Genomic DNA, 12128 nt, shown 5'->3' on the forward strand with positions numbered 1-12128 from the left:
AATTATTTAATAAAAGGTAACATATACTCTTCATATAAATTTTTTAATAAATGTTAAAAGAGGCGTAAAAATTGTTAGTGCCATCTCATTCTCCCCATTCATTGTTCACGGCCAAAATCAACCGGAGAAGCCATCGCCGTAGTCATGGCCATTTTTGCCAGCGAAATCGCATATACTCTTTTCCTCACCTATCTTCATCTCCGCCGCACACCATCACCATTTTCCTTTCCTCCTTCAACCTCCACAAACCAACAACCTAAGCTACCGCACCACTAGATCTGGCCGAGAAACCTCTTCGTCGCCATGACCTTGCACCCTCACCCACCTCGTTCTCCTCTCCACTGACCAGTGCCGCCTCTCTCTCACTCCATTGCGAAGCAGTGTTCTCCGGCGTGCACCACCAGCGCCGCTTTCTCCCTCCGCGGTTAATCAGTGGACTCAAGATGTGCCCAAGATTTGATAAATTGACGTTAATAGATTGTGGAGAAGAAGAAGAAAAGGGTGGGTATGAGATGAAAATGGTTGAAAAGGACCGGATAGTGGGTGAAGGAGAAGAAGGATTTTTTTAATTAATTGTTTTTAAAAAAATTATTTCTTATATAATTTTAATATTTTTTAACCCAAAAATGTTATTCACTCGCTTAAAGAAGTGTGTAGTTCACATATTTGCCAACTCAGACATTCTAGTGTCACATAAGCTTGGTCAATGGTCAGAGGGATTTGTTACATTGTGTTTTATTTAGTTTTAAGGGTCCAAATGACAAATGTTTAAGTAAAAGAATCCAGAATACAAAGTGATGCAAATACAAGGATCGATCAGACCATTTCGCCTTCAAGTTTTGTGAAAATCTCTTATCATTTGTTTATTCTCAATTATTGCATTGTGAAACAACGAGTCAATCTGAAGTTTTTGTAAGAAGGGGAGCGGGCCGGATTGCCCCCTATTGGGCCTTTCTGGCTTACCCTTTTAATGGGCTGATCCAGCTAACATTACCAGCCCAACTAGACTATTTATGGGACAAATTACTTAACTACACTCCTTTACTTACCTTAATATCCATTTATCCCTACTTATTTCAAAATTTTCAAAAAGCCCTTATTTACCTATGTATCCCGCATGTATCCCGTGCACAATGCTATGTGGAATATATCAAACGCTATGTATCCCGTGCACAACGCTATGTATCCCACTATGTGAAATGTATCAAACCTAATGTATCCCGTGCACAACGCTATGTATCCCGCTAGGTGGAATGTATCAAACCTAATGTATCCCGTGCACAACGCTATGCTCCCGCAAACATCATTTTTAAGGGATTTTTGGTAAATAGAAAACTAGAAGGGATAGAATGTTATTTAATACTTATAATATGTGGTTCCTATAGTTTATATATATTTACGTTTAGACTCACATTTGCTCGGGTAATTTACGCAAATGATCTATTTAGGATACTATTTAAATTTTGTTATTATTTTAATAAATCGGACAAATATATCCCATGGGATTGAGAAAAATACTAGGTTGTATTCTGAAGTCTTACCAAATTTTAGACGATAGCTTAACATTTTTTCATAAGATTTTCAGTTAGCTCAAAAAATTCTTTAGAATAAGGTCTAAAATGTTCATAAATTGCAAAAGAAATAAAAATAGCGTTATTTACTATACAATTGTTCCAAAAGACAGAACCGGTGAAAATTTCGGCATTTGCTTTTATCAATTGAAGCATACAATACAACTATTATTTCATTTTCTTTTCTATGGGAAAATATAAGGTGTAAACGTGAGTTAAAATCTCATATTGGTTGGGAAATACAATGGTTGTATGCTTTTATGGATTTAAAGGATGTTTGTATTGACTTATTTTAGATAGTTTTTGTTTTTTTACTCTCTTTAAAAGGTGTTTCGAAAAGACAGAAGTGCTTTTAAGCATTTACGGCCAAAAAGATAACAAAAATAAGCTAAAAGCCATCCGTATGACCAACTTATGGATTTTAGCTTAAAAGAAGACAATCAAAATTACTCTTTATCCTTTAAGCAACCTCCTCCTTGAGATAACTTTTGGGGTTTAGTTGGTCATATGTATCATATCTTTACGTAAGAAAATATAAAATTATCCAGCGTTCATATATTATCAATATATCATGAAATGAGGAACTTTTCTCCAAAATTGTTTTAAATAAATTTCATACCTCATGTTTTTGTCCCAGAAATGATTGTGTTTTTGTTGGCAGGTCTAAAGATGATTGCACTTGTAAAATGATCACATTCTAATGCTACTAAAAATTACTCCATAAATTAAACATCGTTGAAGACGAAATTTATATTCACCAACCACTGACAAAAATCCCCGTGACGATCGATCATGCACAAAGAGTTTATATAGCAATAGCATATTCTTTTTCACCAATATTTCTTCCATCTATATGATTACATGTCAAATTGATATATGGATATAACAGTGTTTGTGAGACTTGTCAAATAGTACTAGTAATCATTTTATTATTGAATAATAAAGTGTTCATTTACCGTTAAAACATTTTTGACGATATTTATATAGAATATTGATTACATAATACTCATATTGTTTTATTATTGCTGAATATAAAATAGCAATAATTATATTATTGTCATAAAATAATTACCGCAAAATCCTTTAATTGTTATAGTAGGGAGCTTAGAGCTAAGAGGAGTAAGAGTTCAACATACATGAAAGTTTTATCAACACTATCAAGTCACATTTACTTGTTACCACAGGTATACACGCATTATTACTTATAAAATTTCAAATCTCATTTTTATGAAGATTTGCCTATAAATATTTTTTTTGTTTGAAAAAAATAATAATATGGGGCAGGAAAGGGGAAACAAGGAAGGGAATTACAATGTGGGAACCGAACCTTCACCAACAATGTGGGCGTTCAGGTAGCCAACCAACTAAATTACTAAGATTCCTTTTAGGAAACCTAATAACATTTTTAAACAAAAATTATATAATTAGTAGATATATAACTTAAACTCTAAAAATAATCACTTAGCTTAATATTTATGGGTCCAATTAATATAAACTTTAGTTGACACCATATATCTGCTTGTAGCCTGTAGGGTGTATGAACTTATGTTGCTTGGACTCTTCAATAATGTCAAGGGGTGTGTGTCGAATTCGCCAAAAGTAGTGTATTTTTGGAGAATCCAATATGGATGCGGCATTGAAAATGAAGATTCCGTGCAGCTGAGGTATGAACTATGATGTATAAACTTTGTCTGATTGAAATACGTCATTATCACCTTTTTCTTGTCTTCTCATTATCCCTTTTTTTTTTTTTTAATTAGCATATTTTGGTCTTTTTATTTTTGGAGGGCAGAGCAAACACAATTAATCATTATTTTGTTGTATGCAGAAGTTGCTATATATATGCTGCATCTCCAGATTTCCAGATTGTCTGGATTTGGACTATACTTTAGAAAATTTATTTTTTATTTCTCTTAAGATATGATTGCAAATGGACTGATCTCTTTTTAATTCATTGACAGTCATAATCAGTCACGGAGTCACATTCTGATCAAGGGTAATTAAGTACCTTATTTTAGAAAATTATAATATGTAAACAGGTGAAATATTTCCAATATAACCTAATATTGATTGTTGAATCTTATCTCATGGAAATAGGAAAAAATCATGCATTTTGTTGCCTTTTTCATTTTAATCATCGAAGGAGAGTCTTGAGACAATGGTAAAATTATTTTTCTATTATTTTTAGATCACAAATTTGAATCGTGTAAACATTATTAGAAAATCACTATATTCCTATTGAAATTCTTTCATTGAAGAATGTTCAGTGGTTATTCCTATAGATATTTTAATTGAATCAACAAGAAAACATGAAATAGTAATCATGTTCTCACAGAAATATTAGGAAGCTTTCAACATTTGGTGAGATTTTCATCATGTGTTTGCCAAGTGAGCTGATACAGTGGAAAATGAATGAAAACATCATGTTTTAATTTATAACACAATTTTTTCATTGATCCCGCTACGAGAAAAACCTTAGTAGTAGTGAAACCATTAACTTAGATTCTCTACCACACCTCTTGAGTCTTGGGTGTATAAATACAAAATTTGTACACCGATTATTTCTTTCCTTCTTATTGTTATTTGTTTATTGGAAGTATAAATGGCAGAAATAGGATCCCATAATTAAAAAAAATCCCATCACCACAAGGTGTCTTAATTTTTTATTACTACTTACAATTTGTTTAAGAAACTTCAACTAGCTGGACAAAAGTTGTATCTTTCAACTATATGTATAATCAGTTAATCCAAATCTAGATATATTTGATTTGGTTATATTATGCTACTAAAGTACATGACTCTGTAATCTAGATACAGACATCAATTGATAAAAAAAATAAAAAAAAATATGAATCTTTCTTATACATTCTTGATCTCACAAGAGAACAAGTAGATAAAAACAGAAAAATAAATTGGAATCTTCTATTTATAAAACTATAGGCTTTCTTTACGTATGAATAAGTACCTACACAGCCTTTCTTGTAGCTCTCCATAAACTTTGCATGTGAGCTCTACAGAGAGTTTCACTAGAAAGGTTCAAACACAAGTACTCAAAAAGACCTTTGAATTTTAACACATTTCGTAACGGATAGAGGCGAATCTCGAATTTTAATTTTACATTTTTAAAATTTTATGATAATAATTTAAAGTGATTTTTTTTTGTCTCTGTTGAGAATTGAACTTGATGAGATCTCATGATTATGAATTTTGATCAACCACTTCATTGACCACTAGGACACAATCTTAACTGCAGTAATACTATACATATTTAATAGACTTTCTAATATAAATATAAGATTTAAGTAAAAGTTAATGTGTTCATCCAAATCTATATAAGTAATACTCTACCTCCTCCCCAAAAATCCATATTTCATGTAAAACATATCCCTTGGGAACACGAAAAATAATACTCCCTTTGTCCCAATTTATGTTACACTTTTCGTTTTTCGAGAGTTAAACAATTTAAGTTTGATCAGAAATTTGCGCATGGAATCTTCAATTTTTTTGAAATGAAATTTATATATTTGTAAACTACATAAAAAGTACTATAAGTCACAATAATTGATAATTCAAAATGTTTAAAAAATCTATGAAAAATTTACGGTCAAAGATAGACTAATTTGAATCTCGAAATTCAAAAAGTGCCACATAAAATGGGACGGAGGGAGTATTAGTTTATGGTTGTTAATATGCATAAATAAATTAATCTAAGACAAACAGATAGGTCCCTGCGTCAAGCTCTACATGGAGAAAGCATCCTCTTTGGGCCATTTTCCATTATTTTCAATTACAGTGACATTTTTGTCTCAATTATTTATTTGGTTGTCCACCAAAAGCACTTTAATAAAAACATTATGTAGACCATGCTAATTCTTTGTTTTACGGCTATATATATGTGGAACTATGTGATTATGATTGTTTTGTTAAATATAATTAATGTCGTGTGAAAAAGTATTCTAATTACGTAACCACATGGATAAACAACGATTCTTGATTTAACCTAAAAATATTTGTCTTGGGTATTTTCATTCTATCAAATAATTATGTATTTGATCATGTTACTCTTGTTGCATAATTATTTCGAGAGTAAGAACATCTTTTTTTTTCTTTTTCTTAAATTGGGAGTAGGAAAAGAGGTAACAGGAAGGAAATTATAGGATGAGGAATCGAACTCTTATCGCTCAGATGAAAGTTCAAATAACCAATCAATTGAGCTTTAAAAATTCCTCCGGTAAAAACATTTTCCAGGAACTTCACGATTTTAATTTGTGTTGGACTTGGCCACACATAATGATAGTTCAAATTAAGGGACATTGTTTTCTTTTTTCATCAAATACCCTCCTAATAATGTATGTTTCTTTAAGGTGTGAAAGAGAAATAGGATAAATAATATGGGAAGGAGGTATTACTTTTTAAAAGTAAATGAAATATTGCTATATGGTCAAAAAGTGGCTACAAGATCATCTATTTCGATAATCGAGATTAAATTAAGATTTGAAATTGCATGCTTTAATTTGTATCACATTATATTGTTGTTACCAGTTGTATGCTAGTTTTTTGCCTGGCACCGAGTGATTAATGATTAGTAGAATATACAATTTACACACCTTTTAGAAGGGGTGTACGTGTAGCTGTTGAGAATATGTTGTTGGTACAAGCTAGAGTTGAGGCTTCTTAGTATATACCTAACTAGAATTGATGAGCAAAATGTTTAGACCTCATGTAATATATTACTCCCTTCGTCTCATTTTATATGTCACATTTTTACTTTGCACTTGCATTAAGAAATTATGTAACTTTATCTTTCTACCCTTATTTATTTTTTTTGGAACTCAAGGTTTCAATCAACGAATATGAATTAATTTATTTTGATTAATTAATTTAACCAATGAACATGAATCATTTACTACTTAATTTTTCTAAGTTAGTCAAATGTATGTTTTCAATGCTAACAACTCACGAGGATAAAAAAGGAAGGAACAATATGCTAATTTATGCATTGATTTTATGAAATGACAATTATTATGGACCAACTATTTATAGAAAGGGGTGACATATGAAATGAGAAGAAAGGAGTAGATTTTATAAGATTGACCAAACAAATGATTATATCACAAAATTGTAAACGAATGTTTGTTAGTGTTAATTGTGTGTTGAACCTATTTGTATCACAAAATTCACCACCTTTTTAATGTTCCTTTAATTTGTTGACATAAAGGCAAAGGAATATATATAATTCCCACTAAACGAAAAAACATTTCACCTTTTTACTTTTGGGTTTTCGAGCCAACACAATAACGTCGTACGTACATGTTCATGGAGAAAGCCAATTGCATGATTGTTTTCAGTACCTGCAATTGATTTTTCCTTTGAATCCTTTTTTCTTTCTAAACAAAAAAGGCATAATCATTTCTCATTTTTTTAGCTACAGCAATGGCAATAAGGTTTTCATTATTTTCTGCTTTTTTCCCTATGTGGGTCAGGTGGATCCATTTAAGAATGTGTATCCACTTTATTCTCTTTCCTTGCAAAAAAATAAGATATGACATTCTTGCATTGATCAAGGAAATTAAAAAAAAAAATTAGCTCTTTCTAGACGGAAACTAGGATATAATTAACCGTCCACTTTGAAGAAGCCATATGACATTTGTTTATTGATTAATTAGGAGTAAATATAGTCATGCAAGTAAGTTATTTTCTTTAGGAAGGTTGAGGATTACGATAGAACATTTGCAGATAGTAGTTGTGTTGTTAGTTATTCTTTTATGTGTATTACACTATTACTATGATCTACTAGTGCATTTGTATGTATCTTGCTATTTGGTTGCCTTATTTTTCTTGACACCTTACTTTGATTAACATTTCTTTTGAGTTGAGGGATCTATGGAAAATAACATATAAACCCTACAAATTAAAACTAGAAATAAGATATATGTACATGTTATCCGTTCTAGATTTTCCTTATAGAATTTCACGGTGTATATTATTGGGAAAATTCTTCTGTCTCTTGTAGATGTCAAGTTTTTTCATGCAATAGGAGAGCTATCCTTGCTCTTAAAGGACCGTCAATCTGACAAAAGAATTACATTATATATTTTTTTCTTCTTATATTTGTCTTTTCTTATTAAAAAAATTCTAATTCTATCGTTGATTTCTCAATAACAACACAGAGAATGAGCTATATCCATACTTTTGTGCAATATGGTTGGTTCAATTTTGGATGACATGTGTCCCTTCTTATGCAATGGTTTTTGTCAATAATAGCAGTATTAGTATAGTAGCACCATCACATATTCAAAAAAGAAAGGCTTTAATTTATTCAGGTGTTAGTAACTTTTAGGTGAACTATAAATCTAATTAACAACCCCTTTAAAGTGCAAAATAAACATGGCTCTAGTAGAGTTATAGACTAATATCATCAAACAATTAATCATGATTAGTATAAGATAATTAATTGAATTATAGAGTAATTAATTATTGATTGATTACAGCTCCTGCATGGAGGTAGTAGTCAACAGCAAGTGTTTCAAACAGTCAGCAAACTGAATTGTTAAACAAAATTTTGTTCTCTTCCCTCTAAAGAAATGTAACTAATTAATGAAGTAGTTAGTGGTATTATTTTATTTAAATGAATCCTTGACATGTTTATTCAATGTGCTAGAAGCCATGAATACACGTATATGAAAACAAATCGATAATTAAGTAAATAAAAATGTCTTCAATAACATCAGTGAATATTTTAACACTCTAGGCAATACAATTAGAATTTGTGACCTCAAAATTAAACTCTGATTTATTGTCAAATATTCCTAATTCTACATAAATATAAGCAATATAGGTTGGAAAATTAATTAAGATGCTTAAATATAGTCTCACATCAAGCTAATTAATTAGCCTCTTCATGGATCCTACTTAAAATCTGATTCACAACAGCTGCTATGTCTTCCACTGAATTCATCTTGCAATCTTCCTCTACCTGCACATTTATAAACAAAATCAAGTACATTAAATTAAATTCAAAAGATTTTAGCTTTATGTTATATACACTGTCAATGTAAATCAACAAATTTTACACCATCAGATCATCTATACCTATCACCGTAGATCACACATCTTAATTTCATGATTTCAGGCTTACTTGAATGATCAAACGGTGTAAAATATTGTTTACGATATTAATATATAAAATTTGAACTCTTTTTTTCTTTGTCTCAATTTATGTGGCATAGTTGAAATTTCAAGATTCAAACTTTGACCGTGAATTCAGGCATAGAAGCTTTAAAAATTTGATTAACTCTCGAAATTCTAACAATGACACATAAATTGAGATATAGTCTCACCTTCAAACTGAGAGAACAGAGGACAAAGTAGTCAACTTTTGAAACATTGAGATGAAGAACACTTAGCCTAAGACTTTCAAGCCCTGAAATAATTGTAGGAAGCAATCTTGGCCTCTTTTTTGACCTTATTTTCAGATTTGCATGATTTTCCACCATTGTAACCTCTATATCAGCTGTTGCTGGTAACTGCTGGTTCCTGTAATATTCATTCTCACAACATACATTTTCACTAGTAGTTGTAGCAGCAGACATGGTTGTGGAGTACTGTGGAATGCTAAAGAACTCAGAAAATGGAGAAGTTTCACCATTTGCTTCTTGATTTTGACTAGTCAAATGCTTCTGACCACTAAGGAATTGAAGCTGTTGCTCTAGCTCTTTCACATAGTTAATTGCACCACTAACAATTGATGCTTGATCACCCTTAAAATGTAACAAGAAAAATCAATAGTTTAGAATAAAAGTGTATTCTATCTGTCTAACAGCTTAAACTTTTCGATTTAGTGGACGTATATAAAGAGGATTTATAGATTTCGGCGAAGGGGATTTGATTGAGCTTCTTTATGATATCACACAGGTTATGAGTTAAAATTTCACAAATAAAGAAATTTCAAATCTCAAACTTATACGAGTCGACCAGTATAAAATAAAATTTGAGAAAAGGAATCTGACCCTTTGGACATAAGATTCAGGCATGAGAGTACGGAGAACAGAGAGGTACTCATTCATCTGTTTTCGACGATTTCGTTCAACGGCAATGTGTGTAATTCTTTGATTCTCAATCTCTTCGTCATTCTTCTGTGTTCTTGTTCTTCTTCTTCGTGGTCTAGTTGTACTACTAGACATTTCAATTGGAGAGTCCAATTGTGCCTGCTGTTCCTGTTGATCCACAATTGTAAAATTATGGTCTAAAACAGAGGAAGAATTTTGACCCCATTGATTAAATTCATTTTGGGAATCTACTAATAATGGAGCTGGCAAATTCCAATTTGAGTAGTTCTCGTACTCTTGAGGTGCTGTTACATTTTGATTATTCGGAAGAAATTCATCAAACGCTTCATTGTTGTAATAATCAGAGCCAGAGCCAGAGCCAGAACCAGAACCAATGCTCCAATTTGTAGTTCCGAGTAACGCATAAAGATATTGTTGTTGTTGCGTTATAGCTTCTAGAGCCATTATCGATCGATGAAGTCTAAGAGTATAGCGTGAGAAGTTTTATTTTGAAACAGACTAAAAGGGAAAAAGGATACCCGACGGAAATGTTACAATACGGGTTTTGGTTCTTTTGGGGTGAATTATTTCACCTTTTAAAGGCGTTCGACGGGATATAGACCACACACATGCACAGAATATTGCACGTGAAATTCTTTTGAACATATTCACATTTTTTACAATACAAAACAAAATGAGAAATATAATAAAATTCGTCCTTTTAAGTTCTACCTGTTCTTCTTTTTATGTCAAACTATTGATATATCATATATATGGTAAATTTAATTAAAAGTATTGAGTTTGTGCATTAAGGTCACATGGATAAACAATTTTTTAATAGAAAGGTTTTTGCAGGTAAATAAACCTTATACAATGTGAATATGATTTAGTTGAGCTAATACATTTCAAATAGTTTAAAAGAACCTATTGGATGGTCGGAGGACTTGTTCACATAAGAACTAAATGTCCTACCACAATTGCAAATCAATCTAAATAGCCGTTCTATGACAGTTCTACTCCTAAGACCTAATATATATGCAAAATTAACTGCAAATATGGAAACCCGTCCATTTTTTATTTTGATATTTTTTTTTAACTTTTATCCATTTTTAATCCTATAAAAGATAGCTTTGAATTTAAATTGGGACAAATTTAACTTGAATTTGTGGTCCTTTTCTGGGGACGGACTTTGAACATGATTTTTTTTTATTCTCATGAATTTGAAGCCGAGAATATACATTTATGCTCAAAGACTTGACTATACTTTTTGAACTGCCCTAGCTAGGTTCATAAAGACTATATGTTGATTCTAAAGCTGTACTTAGAGTAATTAATCACCAACTAATTTGGAAAACACTACTCACAACCTATTGTTGGATGAGAGTTAAAAATTTATGAGCTAGCCCAAACTATATTTCAATTAGATACTTATGGATGTAGCCACGTTTTAACTTACGTTAAACTCAAAAATTTATAACGTTATGTACGAAACGGAAGTTAAACTGTTTAACAACCAGCTAATTAATGAATTATTAACTAAGATGGCCCAAACATCGGTAGGCCAAACAATATTGTACCTTTTTTTACATAAAAAAAAAACCTTTTTTTACAAAATATAGAATTTGTCCCAACTCTCGCTACACTTATTATTCCAAGACTAGGCAATATATATTGGAGTACTATCTTTAGAGTTCATGCAGAATAAATCCCACTCCAGTACAATAGCTTGCAACTCACATTCGACAAACCCTATGCAACAACTCAATCAACAAAGCATGCAAGTATTTTGAACCAAACTGAGAACTTGAAACCTCATATAAACTTGGACTCTTCTTAATATGACGTCTATTCTCTTCAAATTAAATATGGTCTATACTTAGATGATAGTAAAATTTAATTTAACTAGACAGTGATATATACCTTCCATTTTTTGTCAATTTACATTTGAACAAATTGAAAGAGATAAACATTACTTAAAATGCATGTCTATTCCTAATTATCAAAGTATGTATGAATATTAGCTGGAGGACGAGTAATTAAGTAGTCCATAATGTGTGCATAACAGCATATTATATATCTAATTAATTAGAAAACGTAGAGTGACAAGGAACAAGGTGGGGACCACACCTATGCCACATGGCTAAACCCTAGCCCTCTATAAGTCCCCAATGCAAATATAGGCATCAACTACTTCATACACCTAATAAGGAAGGAGTCGTAATTTTGACTGGCGAGATAGGATAAACTAAAATATTCGATCCATAAGTTAAAATATCTTAAGCGGTTATTTTATTTTACCATTTTAATCAAAATAATAGAACAACTTAGATTTAAGATCATTAACTTATACCTCAAATCAAATGCAGAATAAAAGATTACTCCCTCTGTCCTAATTTATATGATATTTTTCGTTTTTCGAGAGTCAAAACTGTTTAAGTTTGATCGGGATTTTGCGCATGTAATCTTCAATTTTTTTAAAATGAAATTTATATATTTATAAACTACGTAA

At 31.2% G+C, this 12128-nt stretch overlaps 1 protein-coding gene across 1 annotated transcript; it reads right to left on the reverse strand.

The window, feature by feature from the left end:
- Positions 1-8300: 8300 nt before the first annotated feature.
- On the reverse strand, positions 8301-10246 carry LOC125841217 (transcription factor bHLH94-like). The gene is made up of 3 exons (XM_049520299.1): positions 9581-10246; positions 8912-9331; positions 8301-8547 (listed from the first exon to the last, which is right to left on the reverse strand). The coding sequence occupies exons 1-3, from the start codon at positions 10082-10084 to the stop codon at positions 8458-8460; spliced, it is 1014 nt and encodes a 337-aa protein (XP_049376256.1). The 5' UTR covers positions 10085-10246; the 3' UTR covers positions 8301-8457.
- Between the last annotated feature and the right edge of the window lie 1882 nt (positions 10247-12128).

This window comes from Solanum stenotomum, chromosome 1, assembly GCF_019186545.1.
Source record: "Solanum stenotomum isolate F172 chromosome 1, ASM1918654v1, whole genome shotgun sequence".
Lineage (NCBI taxonomy): Eukaryota > Viridiplantae > Streptophyta > Magnoliopsida > Solanales > Solanaceae > Solanum > Solanum stenotomum.